The following is a 17218-nucleotide window of genomic DNA, read 5'->3' as shown; positions in this document are numbered from 1 at the left end:
ATTATGTGTATAGACTTGCATATATTGAATCAGCCTTGCATCCCCAGGATGAATCCTACTTGATCGTGGTGGATAAGCTTTTTTTTTTTTTTTTGAGACAGAGTTTTCGCCCTTGTTACCCAGGCTGGAATGCAATGGCACGATCTCGACTCACCACAACCTCCACCTCCTGGGTTCAGGCAATTCTCCTGCCTCAGCCTCCTGAGTAGCTGGGATTACAGGCACGTGCCACCATGCCCAGCTAATTTTTTGTATTTTTAATAGAGATGCGGTTTCACCATGATGACCAGGATGGTCTCGATCTCTTGACCTCGTGATCCACCCGCCTCGGCCTCCCAAAGTGCTGGGATTACAGGCTTGAGCCACCGCGCCCAGCCGGATAAGCTTTTTGATGTGCTGTTGCAATTGGTTTGATAATATTTTATTGAAGATTTTTGCATCTATGTTCATCATGGATATTGGCCTGAAGTTTTCTTCTTTTTTCTTTTTCTTTTTTTTTTTTTTTTTGAGACGGAGTTTCACTCTTGTTACCCAGCCTGGAGTGCAATGGCGTGATCTCGGCTCACCGCAACCTCTGCCTCCCGGGTTCAGGCAATTCTCCTGCCTCAGCCTCCTGAGTAGCTGGGATTACAGGCATGTGCCACCATGCCCAGCTTATTTTTTGTATTTTTAGTAGAGACGGGGTTTCACTATGTTGATCAGGATGGTCTCGATCTCTTGACCTCGTGATCCACCCGCCTCAGCCTCCCAAAGTGCTGGAATTACATGAAGTTTTCTTTTCTTGCTGAGTCTCTGCTGGGTTTTGGTATCAGGATGATGTTGATCTCATAAAATGATTTGGGAAGGATTCCCTCTTTTTGCATAGCTTAGTATAGTTTCAGAAGGAATTAGATACCAGCTCCTCTTTGTATGTCTGATAGAATTCAGCTGTGAATCCATCTGGACCTGGACTTTTTTTGGGTTGTAGGCTCTTAATTGCTGCTTCAACTTCAGATCTTGTTATTGGTCTCTTCAGGGTTTTGACTTCTTCCTGCTTTCGGCTTGGGAGGATGCAAGTGTCCAGGAATTTATCCATTTCTTTCAGGTTTACTAGTTTTTGTGCATAGAGTTGTTTGTAATAATCTCTGATGATGGTTTGTATTTCTGTGGAATCTGTGATAATATCCCCTTTATCTTTTTTTATTGAATTTATTTGATTATTCTCTCTTCTTTTTTATTAATCTGGCTAGTGGTCTATTTTGCTGATGTTTTTGAGAAACCAACTCCTAAATTTGTTGATTTTATGAAGGGTATTTTGTGTCTCTATCTCCTTCGATTCTGCTCTGATCTTAGTTATTTCTTGTCTTCTGCTAGGTTTTGAGTTTTTTTTGAGCTTGCTCCTCTAGCTTTTTCAATTTTGACTATAGGGTGTCAATTTTAGATCTCTCCTTGCTTCTCATATGGGCACTTATTGCTATATATTTTCCTCTAGAGACTGCTTTAAATGTGTCCCAGAGATTCTGGTATGTTGTGTCTTTGTTCTCATTGGTTTCAAAGAACATTTTTATTTCTGCCTTCATTTCATTGTTTATCCAGTCAACATTCAAGAGCCAGTTGTTCAGTTTCCATGAAGCTGTGTGGTTCTGTTAGTTTCTACATTCTGGGTTCTAACCTGATTGCACTGTGATCTGAAAGACTGTTTGTTATGATTTCCGTTCTTTTGCATTTGCTGAGGGTGATTTACTTCCAATTATTTGGTCAATTTTAGAGTAGGTGCAATGTGTTGCTGAGAAAAATGTATATTTTTTGGATTTGGGGTGGAGCATTCTGTAAACGTCTATTAGGTTTGCTTGGTCCAGGTCTGAGTTCAAGTCCTGGATATCCTTATTAATTTTCTGTCTCATTGATCTGTCTAATATTGACAATGGGGTCTTAAAGTCTCCCACTATTATAGTGTGGAAGTCTAAGTCTCCTTGTAAGTCATTAACAACTTGCCTTATGTATCTGGGTGCTCCTGTGTTGGGTGCATATATATTTAGGATCATTAGCTCTTCTTGTTGCATTGATCCTTTTACCATTATGTAATGTCCTTCTTTGTCTCTTTTGATCTTTGTTGGTTTAAAGCCTATTTTATCAGATGAGAATTGCAACTCCTGCTTTTTTTTTTTTTTTTTGCTCTCCATTTGCTTGGTAAATATTCTGCTGTCCCTTTATTTTGAGACTTTGTGTATCCTTACATGTGAGATTGGTTTCCTGGATACAGCACACCAATTGGTTTTGGTTTTTTATCCAGTTTACCAGTCTGTGTCTTTTGATTGGAGCATTTAGCCCATTTACATTTAGGGTTAATATTGTTATGTGTGAATTTGATCCTGCCATTTTGATGCTAGCTGGCTGTTTTGCCTGTTAGTTGATGCAGATTCTTCATTGTGTTGATGCTCTTTAGTCTTTGGTATGTTTTTGGAGTGGCTGGTACTGGTGGTTCTTTTCTATGTTCAGTGCCTCCTTCAGGACCTCTTGTAAAGCAGGCCTGGTGGTGATGAAATCTCTGAGTACTTGCTTGTTCACAAAGGATTTTATTTTTTCTTCACTTATGAAGCTTAGTTTGGCTGGATATGAAATTCTGGGTTGAAAATTCTTTTCTTTAAGGATGTTGAATATTGGCCCCCACTCTCTTCTGGCTTGTATGGTTTCTGCTGAGAGATGTGCTGTGAGTCTGATGGGCTTCCCTTTGTGGGTAACCCGACCTTTCTCTCTGGCTGCCCTTAGCATTTTCCCCTTCATTTCAGCCCTTGTGAATCTGATGATTATGTGCCTTGGGGTTGCTCTTCTTGAGGAATATCTTTGTGGTGTTCTATGTATTTCCTGGATTTGGATATTGGCCTGCCTTGCTAGGTTGGGGAAGTTTTCCTGGATAATAGCCTAAAGAGTATTTTCCAGCTTGGATTCATTCTCTCCATCACATTCAGGTACACCTATCAAATGTAGATTAGGTCTTTTCACATAGTCCCATATTTTTTGGAGACTTTGTTCATTCCTTTCTACCCTTTTTTCTCTAATCTTGTCTTCTCATTTTATTTCTTTGAGTTGATCTTCAACCTCTGATATCCTTTCTTCTGCTTGGTCAATTCGGCTGTTGAAACTTGTGTATGCTTCGTGAAATTCTCTTGTTGTGTTTTTCAGCTCCATCTATTCACTTATATTCCTAAGTTGTTTATTCTTGTTAGCATTTCGTCAAATCTTTTTTCAAAGTTCTTAGTTTCTTTGCATTGAGTTAGAACATGTTCTTTTAGCTCACAGAACTTTCTAATTACCCACCTTCTGAAGCCTGATTCTGTCAATTCATCATATGTATTCTCCTCATCCAGCCTTGTTCCCTTGCTGGTGAGGAGTTGTGATCCTTTGTAGGAGGAGAGGCATTCTGGTTTTGGGTGTTTTCATCCTTTTTGCACTGGCTTCTTCCCATCTTTGTGGATATATCCACCTGTTGTCTTTGTAGCTGTTGACTTTCAGATTGGGTCTCTGAGTGGATATCCCATTTGTTGATAATGAAGTTATTTCTTTCTGTTTCTTAGTTTTCCTTCTAACAGTCTGCCTTCTCTGCTGTAGGACTGCTGAGGTCCACTCCAGGCTCTGCTTGCCTGGGGGTCACCTGCAGCAGCTGCAGAACAGTAAGGGTTGCTGCCAGTTTCTTTTTCTGCTATCTTTGTCCCAGAAGGATACTTGCCAGATGTCAGTCTTATCTCTCCTTTATGAGGTGACTCTTGGCATATACCGGGGTCAGGGAGCTGCTTGAGGAGACAGTCTTTCCTTTATAGGAACTCAAGTGCTGAGCTGTGAGCTCCACTGTTCATTCAGAGCTGCTAGGCAGGTACATTTAAGTCTGCTGCAGCAGAACTCATAAACCTCACCCTTTTTTTTTCTTCCCAGGTTCTTTGTCCCAAGGAGTTAGGGCTTTATTTATGAGTTTCTGTTGTGCTGCTGGCTTTTTTTCAGGGCTGCCCTACCCAGGGAGGAGGCAGCCTTGTCACTGTCTGCCTGCCGAGGCTTTGCTGAGCTGCTGTGGGCTCTGCCCAGCTGCCGTGTGAACTTCCCTGCAGTCCTGTTTCTATGGGTGTAGTTAGAACTTCCTTGGCATTGGTGGCCCACCTCTATAATGGCCGACTCTCTCTGTGATGGTGGACTGCCTCAGGAATGGCAAACTACCTCCGTAGTGGTGGACTGCCTCAGTAATGGCAGATGCCCCTCCCCCACAGAGCTGGACCTTCCCAGGTTCAGCTGTGCTTGCTGTGAAACTCTCAATCCAGAGTGTTTTGGGTTGCTTTTTTTGTGTGTGTGTGGAGGTGGGACCAGCTGAGCCTGATCACCTGGCTCCCTGCCTCAGAGTCCCTTAAAATATTTTTTTTTTTTTTTTTTTTTAGTTAACGGTCGACTGTCTCCCAGGTGTTCCAGTCACCTGTTGAAAAGGCGCCAGGATCTGTGTGATTTCCCGTGTGGTGACCCACTGCGCCAGCTGAAATAGTGGCACTGAGATTCATGGTGCTTTTTTGCCTGAGACTCTCCTGACCTGGCTCCCTGTTTCAGTACCCTTTTTAATCAGATGAATGGGCGACTTTGCCTTCCCAGAGCTCCAATCACCAGCTAACATGGCATCCGGACCTGTGTATTTTGTATGGAGAACCGCCATGCCAGGGCACCAGCAAAAGAGTTGCACTGGCAAAAACAGCCATGCAGGCCAAAACAACTGCGGGGGCCAAACCAGGCATGCTGGCCACCCATGGGGCTCCTCCGCTTGGGAATCTCCTGGTCTGTGGGCAATAAAAATACATCTGGAAATGCAGCATCCACTCACCCTCCATGCTTTTGCTGAGAGCTGCAATCCTGAGCTGCTCCTAATTGGCCATCTTGGATGCCCTCTCTAGATAACAGTCGAGAAGAGATTTGATTGTTTACCCTTGGGTAGATGAAGCGTTACTGAAACATACTGTCATTCACTCCAAGTTTCAAAACCTCTTTGTAGTGCTTCAGTTTCTTGTCATGAAGGAGGTTCAATAAATTTTTATTAAGAATTAGGTTTGGCCGGGCACAGTGGCTCATGCCTGTAATCCCAGCACTTTGGGAGGCCGAGGCGGGTGGATCACGAGGTCAAGAGATCGAGACCATCCTGGTCAGCATGGTGAAACCCCGTCTCTACTAAAATACAAAAAAATTAGCTGGGCATGGTGGCACGTGCCTGTGGTCCCAGCTACTCAGGAGGCTGATGCAGGAGAATTGCCTGAACTGAGGAGGCAGAGGTTGCAGTGAGCTGAGATCACGCCCTTGCACTCCAGCTTGGGTAACAAGAGTGAAACTCCGTCTCAAAAAAAAAAAAAAAAAAAAAAGGTTTGATATGAATAATGCACTAATATAAAGGTGAGATTTAGCTTTTCCCTGTGAACAAGATTTTCATGTATTATTTTAAGAATGAAAGATTTTTGTCTGACCTTTTGAATAAACTGGAGCAACAGGAAAGGGAAAAAAATATATTATTTGGAAAGTGAAGTCATCCCTCTATTAATGAGTAAAGGTTTTTGCCTTTTTACAATTTTTGAGTTATCACTTTGGTTAATGAGTGACTTAAGATAACCTGGGATTTGATATCTGACAAACTTGTAAAAATCAAATTATAAATTATTTATTTTTCTTACATCCATATCTTTTAGATATTATATCCCCTAAAGTACATAAACGACATTTGGCTTATTTGGTATAAAAACCATAGAGGAAGAACTGTCAGAAAGCATTGTCAGGTCAGATACAGTGACTCCCATCTGTAATCCCAGCACTTTGGGAGGCGAGGGAGGGTGGATCATCTGATGTCAGGAGTTAGAGATCAGCTTGGCCAATATGGTGAAACCTCATCTCTACTAAAAATACTAAAAGTTAGCCAGGTATTGTGGCAAGCACCTATAATCCCAGCTACTCAGGAAGCTGAGGCTGGAGAATCACTTGAACCCAGGAGGTGAAGGTTTCAGTGAGCAGAGATTGCAGCATTGCACTCCAGTCTGGGCAACAAGAACAAAACTCAGCCAGGCGTGGTGGCTTACGCTTGTAATCCCAGCACTTTGGGAGGCCAAGGTGGGTGGATCACGAGGTCAAGAGATCGAGACCATCCTGGTCAACATGGTGAAACCACATCTCTACTAAAAATACCAAAAATTAGCTGGGCATGGTGGCGTGTGCCTGTAATCCCAGCTACTCAGGAGGCTGAGGCAGGAGAATTGCCTGAACCCAGGAGGCGGAGATTGCAGTGAGCCAAGATCGCGCCATTGCACTCCAGCTTGGGTAACAAGAGCGAAACTCCATCTCAAAAAAAAAAAAAGAAAAAAAAAAGAACAAAACTCTATCTCAGGAAAAAAAAGAAAGCATTGCCAAATGTGAAATGGTGTTTCATTTTCCTTGGACTGTATTTGCATAAATATGTTATCCTAAGACTTCTTTGTCATCCACAGACATTTGTTGTCTTGTTTTAATCCTCTTTGAAAGGTGATTTATAATCTGCTATAGGACATTGACAGGTGCTCTTAAATGCAGATTTCTGATAACTTTGGAAATTTTGTCATTAGCATAAAGAAAAAACTTTCAGGACTCTCATGGAGACCTGAAATGTTCAAGAATATAAAGCAGAACAGGAGATAACTGCATGGAGTGAACTAATATAGACTGAATTAATCTTTTTGGCTTTGCTTAAAATATTACTGATCCTTTGTTTTGTTTTTCAGAGTTCAGGAAGCTTATTTTGAGCTATTTAAAGCTTTTAGCAATTGAGTAAAATATACTCCAATTGAGTAAACAAAATTAGGAGCATATTTGTTTCTCTCTATCTGTTTTCTCCAGAATTTAGAATCTATTTTTGAATATTCCTTTTTTTTTTTTTTGAGACAGAGTTTTGCTCTTGTTACCCAGGCTGGAGTGCAATGGCACGATCTCGGCTCACCGCAACCTCCGCCTCCTGGGTTCAAGCAATTCTCCAGCCTCAGCCTCCTCAGTAGCTGGGATTACAGGCACGTGCCACCATGCCCAGCTAATTTTTTTTGCATTTTTAGTAGAGACGGGGTTTCACCATGTTGACCAGGATAGTCTCGATCTGTTGACCTCGTGATCCACCCGTCTCGGCCTCCCAAAGTACTGGGATTACAGGCTTGAGCCACCGCGCCCGGCCGTGAATATTCTTAACTTATGGAAATATAATTTGCATAAGTGCAAAAGAATGTTTTCTTCTGCAACAGGTCACAATTGGAGAGATTAGTTATTTTGGCAAGGCTTTGACTGGAATGGCATGCTTTCCCTAAGGAATCAAACTTGATGTATGGAGTCAATAAAAACCCTTTGGGAAAACTGGCTTCATACCTTGTCTACACATTCCCTGTAAGTAACTTGTGGTAAGTAAATAATGTCACTTCCTGACGGGCTTATGAGACCCAAGTTATCCTGTGACCTCAAAAGAGAAATTTATGCAGCTCACGTAGTTATTTGAGGGGACAGACCCATAGCTGGGCTCAGATTTAAAAAGTCTTATCTGAGATTCACTTTATGAAACCAAGTTTTATGAAATCCGATTTTGAAAACCTATGTAAAAATAATTATTCTTGCTGGGCGCGGTGGCTCAAGCCTGTAATCCCAGCACTTTGGGAGGCCGAGGCGGGTGGATCACAAGGTCGAGAGATCGAGACCAACCTAGTCAACATGGTGAAACCCCGTCTCTACTAAAAATACAAAAAATTAACTGGGCATGGTGGCACGTGCCTATAATCCCAGCTACTCAGGAGGCTGAGGCAGGAGAATTACCTGAACCCAGGAGGCGGAGGTTGCGGTGAGCCGAGATCGTGCCATTGCACTCCAGCCTGGGTAACAAGAGCGAAACTCCGTCTCAAAAAAAAAAAAAAAAAAAAAAAAATTATTCTTGCTATACTTTATACAAATATTCAGGCCAGGTATAATAGAGACATTTGGTCATTTCATGATTTTTCTTTAGTAAAAATGGGAGACTGGAGAGAGAAAAAAATTATACTTTAAGAACTAAGGGCCGGTAGCAGTGGCTCATGCCTGTAATCCCAGCACTTTGGGAGGCCGAGGCGGGTGGATCACAAGGTCGAGAGATCGAGACCAACCTAGTCAACATGGTGAAACCCCGTCTCTACTAAAAATACAAAAAATTAACTGGGCATGGTGGCACGTGCCTATAATCCCAGCTACTCAGGAGGCTGAGGCAGGAGAATTACCTGAACCCAGGAGGCGGAGGTTGCGGTGAGCCGAGATCGTGCCATTGCACTCCAGCCTGGGTAACAAGAGCGAAACTCCGTCTCAAAAAAAAAAAAAAAAAAAAATTATTCTTGCTATACTTTATACAAATATTCAGGCCAGGTATAATAGAGACATTTGGTCATTTCATGATTTTTCTTTAGTAAAAATGGGAGACTGGAGAGAGAAAAAAATTATACTTTAAGAACTAAGGGCCGGTAGCAGTGGCTCATGCCTGTAATCCCAGCACTTTGGGAGGCTGAGGCGGGCGGATCACAAGGTCAGGAGATTGAGACCCTTCTGGCCAATATGGGGAAACCCCGTCTCTCCTAAAAATACAAAAAAATAGCTGGATATAGTGGCATACACCTGTAGTCCCAGCTATACTGGCGGCTGATGCAGGAAAATCGCTTGAACCCAGGAGGTGGAGATTTCAGTGAGCCAAGATTGCACCACTGACTGTGTGGGACTCCATCTAAAAAAAAAAGAGTTCCAGGTTCAACCTCCAAGGGTTGGCCTCTCTCTGCAGGAAACCTGGAACCCCCATCTAACAGAGGAGGCCCCAGGCTGGAGTCAGGAAGCCTTCAGAGTCACCAGGTGAGTGGATCAGAGCTGGAAACATAGAGCAGGTGGAAGCCCTGGACTCTTCTAGTGAGGGCTGAGAAGCTGGGGTAGGAACACATTCCATGGGCAAATGCACACAAGGGGTCCCTGGGCCCCTTCCCCTGCCCAGTGACTGCCCAGTTCCTAAACTTCTGAGGCCTGAGACCCAGGGACATACTACCTGATCATCACCCCCACACCTTTCTGCCAAGATGAGACAATGCCCAGTGCAGGCAGGTGGCCTGGGATTGGGGCCTGGGGTGGGGTGCATGTTCCTAACTAGCAGGTACCCTTACATAAAGCTGCCTGAGCTTGGTTGCACCATCACTTGTTAGTCTGCCTATGTGTGGCCTAGATTCAAAGGTCCAGTTGTCCATTCTGGCTATACCATTCCCTGGATCCTCTGCCAGGCCCAATTGTGTATAAGGAGTTTGAATAACTTTGCTTTTAGATCCTGAATAAGAAGCTTTATTGTTACTAGATTTTATCTGTAAAAACATTTTCTGCATTTTCAATGAGATTTGACTTAGTAATTTTGGATAAAATCCAATTGGTTAATTTTAAAAATTGAAAAATTTTTGTTTTTTAGATAATGATTTTCTAAAGTGCCCACAAAACTTGGCAAATAGGTTTGCCATGTTACACTGTTAGTATAGGCTTGCTGAATTTGAATTTTTATAAGAGGCACTATTATTCTTATGGTATTAAATCCATGCACTTTTACAACTTGAGACCTCCCCATTCCAATCAAAGTTGCAATTCAGTCCAAATACAGAGTAAGAGTGTGAGTGCTATTATGAAGTAAAAACAGCCACTCCACTAAGTCCTGATTTTGAATAATAACTCCTAAGAGATTATTACTAAGAGAGTGTAAGACAGTGTTAAATAGGGAAAAATAATAATATTAAAGTCTTGTTATGATTAATTTTACTTACTTGAGCCTTATGAATTTTTTTCTTCAATTACTTGCAATTCCATTTTAGCTTTTTAAGTTAATTCTTGAGGACTATGCAGACTGGAATCTTCTCAAAGAATAGAAAACAAATTACTCATAGCATAAGTTGAAATGGCTAAACTAGGTCTTATCTAATTGATATTTCAAAGTAACTTCTGGAAATTATTTAAAGTTTTTAAATTATCTCTTCTGATAAACAGCTTTTGAAGTGACATAGTGGTGTTTTTTTTGTTTTGTTTTGTTTTGTTTTGTTTTTTTACCAACATGCACAAATACAAATAAGGAGTTGTAGCTTGAATTTTATCTGGAGCTACTATTAACCTAGTACATTGAATGGATTTCTTTTTTTAAATGGTTATAGCATTGTATAAGTAACTCTTTATTTGGTGCAGTACAAAGAATATTATATAATGAATAATGTAACATTGAGGAAATTTTTTTTCTAGTGGGCTTAATAGTTGTGTCCACATAAGTTTGACAAACTGTGGAACTGTTTAACATCCCTTGGGGAAGCACTTTTCAATAATATTTTTAGGCAGGTTTTTGATTAGTATAAAAGGAAAAGTGAAGGCAAATTACTTACAGTTCTTTTCTGCCAAAGGAATTGTTAAAAAAAAAAAAAAAAGTCCTTCAAATCAATAATAGTTAGTAGTAGACAATTTTTTTGAATCATAGTGGGTAAAAGTAGTATAGCTGCATTAATTGCTCTAAGACCTGTTAAGATTTTTTATTTTTTAGATTTCCTTTTTATTACAAAAATAGGACAGTTTTAAGCTAAAAATGTGGGAACTATATGTTCTTTTTCTAATTGTTTAGCAACTACATTTAAAAAAATCTCCAGCTTTTGTAAGTGGCCATTGTTCTATCAAAATTGGTTTATTATCTAACCATTTTCAAGCTATTGGTTTTGGAGGTTTAACAATGGCTGTCATTAAAAATGATATTCTAACCATGTTGAGAACTTTGTCCCTTAACTTCTAGAGATTCTTTTAGACCCTGTAAATTTTTTTCTATTCCCATTTCAGGCACACAGCCCATGGCCTCCATTATTTGCTGATTTTGGGAGCTATAGGATTGTTCAGGTATTAAGACTTTGGTTCCCCACTGCTGTAATAAGTTTCTTCCCCACAAGTTAATGGGAATCTGAATTACAATAGACTGAATGGGTCCAGGCTGTCCTTCCGGCCCTTTACATGGTAAGATAAGACTGCGTTGATAAACTTCTGAGGCCTGCCCCACTCTGACTGTATTAGAGTGAGCATTTTATACAGGCCAAGAAAAGGGTCAGTGCTGAACAGAAATAAGTGAGACATTTGTGCTAGTATTAACTAAACCTTTAAAATTTTTTTCTATGAATAGTGACTTTACATGCTGGGTGTTTATTTGTAATTTGATATATCCAGTATGCAGCTTTGCCCTGCTTCTTTGTACTTCCAAATCCTCCAATTCTTTCATCTTTGCTTTGACCTAATTTGATGTAAGGTAAAAGTAAGATTTGTGCTATGCGTTTTTTAGGTTTAGCACTGCAAGTATTGGAAAATGACATACAATTTGCATTTCCCCTGTAAAATTACTATTAATAGCTTCTGTATGAAATTTTATCCCTTTAGTATTAAGGCTAGGTTTTCCTAAAAGCAAAACCACTGTTTCTGTAGGTAAGGGCTTACAAACTCCTGCTGGTATTTTTTCGTGGAGGCTCCCCAGGTAAAATATTTACTTTCTGAGTGATACACAAATTTGCTGCTGCGCTTTTATTGGTGGCAGGGGACAAACATTGTACAGAGATAAGAGAGTAACTTAAGCAGGATAGGCCCCAGTTGGAATCGGGTTCCCTTCCTTATTAAATTTTGAATGACATTGATTAGCCCAATTATTTTTCTTTATTTATTTTTTTACACTTAGGGCAAATGCCTGGTTTAGTACTTTTTGTTGTTATCCTCAGCTGAGGTCCTGTTCTTAGATTTTGTCTGCAGTCCTTTCGGTGTGTTCCTTTTTTCCAGAATGGAAACAAGCTCCAGGAAATGCAGCAGTCCCATTGTTTACCCTCAATCCTGCCATAGTTTGCACTAATAATGTAGCCTTATGTAAATTTCCTCCATTGCCATCATGAGCCTTAATATCGTCCATTAAATGAGTTATCCCTTTAAAAGGCTGCTTAGCAACATGACATTTCGTATTAGCATTATTGATGGCTTGTTTAAGTTTCTTTAGAAATTTAAATGGAATTTAAATGGAAAAGGCTTCAATGTTACCTAAAACTGTCCCTGCTCATTTTGAGGGTGCATTATAACTGGAAACTGCTATCCCTCTAAATTTTCGTCTTTACCAGCCTGCTGAATCCCAGCCTGAATAGACAATTACTGCTGTGGAAGGCCGGCATAGAGCCACTGGAGCAGCAAGCTTTGCTTTTTGAACAACGTTTAAGTTTTCCAACAGGGAAATATCAGGTAGGTTTGGCCATTTTACTTTTTGAGAATGGGCTTAACAGTTTTACTTTTTAACTTAACTGATAATAATTCCGTTTGGTTTAAAGCTTTTCTTTAAAGGGTGTAGTTTTACATGCTTAGCTTCTACTTGCTTTTTAACTAATTCATGGGCTAGATGTAATTTCTTCCCCTTTAGAGGCTACTGCTTTACTTAAATCAGATTTTAAAAGAGTTGGGGCCGGGCGCGGTGGCTCAAGCCTGTAATCCCAGCACTTTGGGAGGCCGAGGCGGGTGGATCACGAGGTCGTGAGATCGAGACCATCCTGGTCAACATGGTGAAACCCTGTCTCTACTAAAAATACAAAACATTAGCTCGGCATGGTAGCTCGTGCCTGTAATCCCAGCTACTCAGGAGGCTGAGGCAGGAGAATTGCCTGAACCCAGGAGGCGGAGGTTGTGGTGAGCCGAGATCGCGCCATTGCACTCCAGCCTGGGTATCCAGCGAAACTCCGTCTCAAAAAAAAAAAAAAAAAAAAAAAAAAAAAGAGTTACCTCAGAGATAACAAAGAAATTATTATTAGAATTTGTTACTTAAACCTTAGCAGAGAATTACAATTTTGGATGTTACTTGTTTACAAAGAACACACAAAATTTTGCTGTGGAACACCTGCGGAGAGCAGCACACAGCTATTTGGACCTGGCCCCACACAGCTGCTGCTTGCTGCGTTCTGCTTGTGTTCTGCTTGTGGTACTGACTACCGAGCCTGGGCCACAGTTGTGGCCTTGGGCTGAGTCTGTTTGCTTGAACGCTGCTTTGACCTTTCTTTGCTGCTGAGCTGTTTCCATTTTTTTCTTTTTCTTCCCCGCCCCCACCCCTGTAATGCTATTAAGGTTAGAAATATAGCATATGAAAATCTGTTGATTCTTAAAAATGTATTTTAAATTTCTGGGCTTAAATGTGTAACAACATAAACATTTGACTAATTCTGCTGCCATGATTAATATGGAAGCTTCAGTTTAATACGGTTACACAGATCTGAAAAAACAATTGCTCTAAAGCTAACAACGACAATGAGAAAATTTTTTATTTTTATTTTTATTTTTATTTTATTTTATTTTATTGCATTTTAGGTTTCGGGCTACATGTGATGAACATGCAAGATTGTTGCATAGGTACACACATGGCAGTGTGGTTTGCTGCCTTCCGTCCCCTCACCTGTATCTGTCATTTCTCCCCATGCTATCTCTTCCCACTTCCCCACCCCCCGCTCCTCCCCCATTTCCCCCCAACGGACCCCAGTGTGTAGGGCTCCCCTCCCTGTGTCCTTGTGTTCTCAGACAATGAGAAAATTATCAGAATAATTACCGTAGCGTTAATATCTGCACACAAAATGTTTAGAATAGTAAGCTAGGATTCGAACCTAGGCAATTTGGTCTCGGAGAGAAAAAGTGTTCTGTTCCCAGTGAGTTCATAGTCAAATAGGTGCTGGGAGAGGAGGAAAACAAAAATGGAGTCACACAGATGAATGCATGCTGTAATTCTGGACAATTTTAGGAAGGAGTGGTATATGCTACTAAAAAAGCCTGAGGTTGCAAGATTTGACTTATCTAGAGGAAGATGAAGGCTTGGCTGTTGCCTGACTTGTGAAGAATGCATAGGCCTTTTTAACTAGATAAAGCTGTAGGGTGGGGGCCTGGAAGAGCTTTCCAAGCAGAGGACTGAGCTTCTGCAAATGGCCTGTGGCAGTCTGTTTGCTTAGCCTGTATGAACAGAGGGAAAGAAGGCTATCCTGGCCAGATGATAGGAAGTAAAGGGAGCTGAGTCCTGAATGAGGTGGGAAAAGGTGGAAGCCAGACCAAGGTGTGAACCTTTTGTACTGTATTTACATAAGATCTCTGGGCAATATGTTAAGCTCTGGGTGACTTGATAAGATTGATGTTCCAAATGATAAGTCTGGCTCTAATGGAGAAAACAAGTTGGAGTCAGGCAAGAGTAGAAGCCAGTGACCTGGTGTGAGAATGAGATACTGGAGTAGACTGAGGTTTGGTGTTAGGCTCTTAGGTGACAGGTGTGATGAGGGGTAATGGAGGTAAGTAGAGATATTTCACATGTATTTAGGAGGTAAAAGTTTTAAAAATGATGCTGCATTGAATGTTGGTATGAGAAGGCAGGAGATTGAAAGACCCCAATGTGTCTATATATTCTTTATCTTTTCCAACCTCTGGGATTGATTATAATGTCTTTGGAGTCTTGTGAAATAGTGCTTCTTAAGCTGAAGCTCTTGATTTTCCTTACTTCTGTGGAGATCCTGACTCAGGAGATTTTGATTGAGGATCTAAAATTTGGAAATTCAGAGCCATTTGTCTTGTTTTGGATTTTTGAGGTATCTTGTTTGAACATTCTTACGTTCAAGCACATTTGGAAAATGCTGATATAGACAGTGTGTAAGATAGTCAGTGATTCTCAATATTGGCTACACATTAGAGTTGCCAGGGATGCTTTTAAAAATATTTATGCCAGGGCCCTACCTGAAACAAATCAGAATCTGTGAGTTGAGCCTGGATGTTGGTATTTTAACAGGTGATTGGGATATGCAGCCAGTATGAACCTCTGAGTTAAATTATAATTCTAGAAAGCATGTGGAAAAAAAAAACTGGGATAATATGAAGATAGAAGCATGCCAGGTATATATTAAAAATGATTTGTAAAGCACAACATGGACAAATTACTCAAAATAAAATCAATAAAGTAGTAAAGGTACTGAATTATGCTGTATCCACTGGGATATTTTCAACCTTTTCCAAATGACTATATAAAATTGTTCTTCTATCTTCCAGCAGGAATTATTAAATAGTGTATATAGTACTTGATATACTTCTCTAAATTGGACATAAAGCAAATGTCTTAAATTGAGAGAAACTCTTCATGAAAACAATCAAAGTATTCAAATGAAGACAAAGTAACTTTGGCCATTTAGCATGATCTGAGGTTATTTATAAAATAAACCAGGCAGAACTATCATTTCTGTACTCGTAAGTTTTGTATTTTTACTTCTCAGTAAATTTTATGTTAAAAGACATTAATACTTGCTGTTTGTTATTGGATACTTATGTCCATTGTTGAGAATGCTTTGCATTTAAAGCAAAGCACAGGGGCCGGGCGCGGTGGCTCACGCCTGTAATCCCAGCACTTTGGGAGGCCGAGGCGGGTGGATCACAAGGTCAAGAGATCGAGACCATCCTGGTCAACATGGTGAAACCCTGTCTCTACTAAAAATACAAAAAAATTAGCTGGGCATGGTGGCGCGTGCCTGTAATCCCAGCTACTCAGGAGGCTGAGGCAGGAGAATCGCCTGAACCCAGGAGGCGGAGGTTGAGGTGAGCCGAGATCGCGCCATTGCACTCCAGCCTGGGTAACAAGAGCGAAACTCTGTCTCAAAAAAAAAAAAAAAAAAAAAAAAAAAAAAAGCAAAGCACAAATAAAAATATAACTACAAAAATGATTTCTATAATAATTAAGTTAAAAAATTAGAATGCCCGAGACCTAGAAGTTATTCTCATTCACAGGTGATATAAAGAGAACAGCTTAGTTAGGTGACCCAAGCATTAGAAATGCAAAGGTCTCTAGAGGGATTCCTGGCTTTACATTTCTATCAGTCAATCAATCTAGCTATCATTCATCTATCAAACAATCAAGTTATACTCAATCCTCAAAAACTGCATATTTAAAAGTTAAATATATATATTTAAATCATAGAATGTAATGTTTTGACATATTTATAAACTTGTGAACCCCTTGCAACAAAAATAATGAACATATCCTTCAGCTCCCAGAGTTTACTCATGTATCTCTGCAATCCTTTGCTCCCACATTTCCTCATTCCCCATTCTTCATATATACAGAATATACTCCTTTTTTGTCCTGTTTTTTGTTTCACCCAGAAAAAATATTTTGAGATTCATCCATATTGTTGCTTATACTAATAATTCATTTCTTGTTATTGCTAAGTAGTAGTCCATTACATATAATCACCTCAGATTTTCTATATTTCTTGATGGATATTCAAAGCATTCCTAGTTTTTGGCTATTACAAATAGAACTGCTATGAACATCCATATACAACGTTACAAGGTTAAAGGAGAGCAGTTTCAGAAAGAATATTTTCTTCCAGAACTTTGGAGTCGAATGGCTGAATCAAATGATAAGTGTATGTTTGACTATTTAAGAAAATGCCAAAATATTTCATGAAGCAGCTGTATCATTGCACATTCCCACCAATGTTTTCTCCATAGACAAACCCTCCAAAGGCCTGGATGGATAAACCTGTCTGTAAACATTTCAGAATTCATGTGAGGGAGGGAGACTGGATGTGGTACTCTCAGTAAACGCTGTTTCTAGCATGGCACCTCACTTCAGCTTTTACTGTGCCTTCACAACCTGGATTCTGACACTCTTTGACCCAGTTTCTACAGAGAATAAATTAATTATCTCCTGAGACATAAAAAAGAGGAAATTACTTGGTTGCATGAAGTCAGAGAAAGAGACACAGAATCCAGTTGTCCTTTTACAGACTTCTAGGCAATGCTTCATTTTCAGTGTCATGATCCCTAACCCCCTATAACTTCAGAAATACCTGGCACCTCCGATGTCTAAAATTTTCCAGGATTCTAAAAGATAAGTTAGCTTATTTCTCATTGGAATCTTGCTTAGCTTCCACTTAGGCAACACCTTTCTCCTTTCTGTAAAGTCATCTATCACCTAGCAATTTTTCTTCTTCCAAAAGTTGGTTAACATCTCTTGCTCTGTCACTTAATATGGTATTATATTTCTCTTATTGCTTAGCTGACACTTCAGCAATGTTTGGAGAGGGAGCAGACATAAACAACTGTATTGTTACATCTATGCAAAGTAAAACAGCGAAAACCTTTCATGCATGTTGGTTATTAGACTTGGCTACTCCAAGTCTCCTGCCCC

General features: G+C 40.2%; 2 protein-coding genes across 2 annotated transcripts in view; one reads left to right on the top strand and one right to left on the bottom strand.

Moving 5' to 3' along the window:
- The window catches only part of LOC141581106 (tubulin beta-8 chain-like), a 537263-nt gene that overhangs the window by 219282 nt on the left and 300763 nt on the right, over positions 1 to 17218 (bottom strand). The gene's annotated exons all lie outside the window — the stretch shown is intronic.
- The window catches only part of LOC120361674 (tubulin beta-8 chain-like), a 67781-nt gene that overhangs the window by 25550 nt on the left and 25013 nt on the right, over positions 1 to 17218 (top strand). The window contains exons 9-12 of the mRNA XM_074385511.1: positions 7248 to 7386; positions 8789 to 8856; positions 10843 to 10899; positions 12147 to 12264. Of these exons, the coding sequence (XP_074241612.1) occupies positions 7324 to 7386; positions 8789 to 8856; positions 10843 to 10899; positions 12147 to 12264 (306 nt within the window). The 5' untranslated portion in view covers positions 7248 to 7323. The remainder of the gene's footprint in view (positions 1 to 7247; positions 7387 to 8788; positions 8857 to 10842; positions 10900 to 12146; positions 12265 to 17218) is intronic.

This window comes from Saimiri boliviensis, chromosome 14 (genome assembly GCF_048565385.1).
Source record: "Saimiri boliviensis isolate mSaiBol1 chromosome 14, mSaiBol1.pri, whole genome shotgun sequence".
Lineage (NCBI taxonomy): Eukaryota > Metazoa > Chordata > Mammalia > Primates > Cebidae > Saimiri > Saimiri boliviensis.
This window is presented reverse-complemented; position numbering and strand designations above follow the sequence as displayed.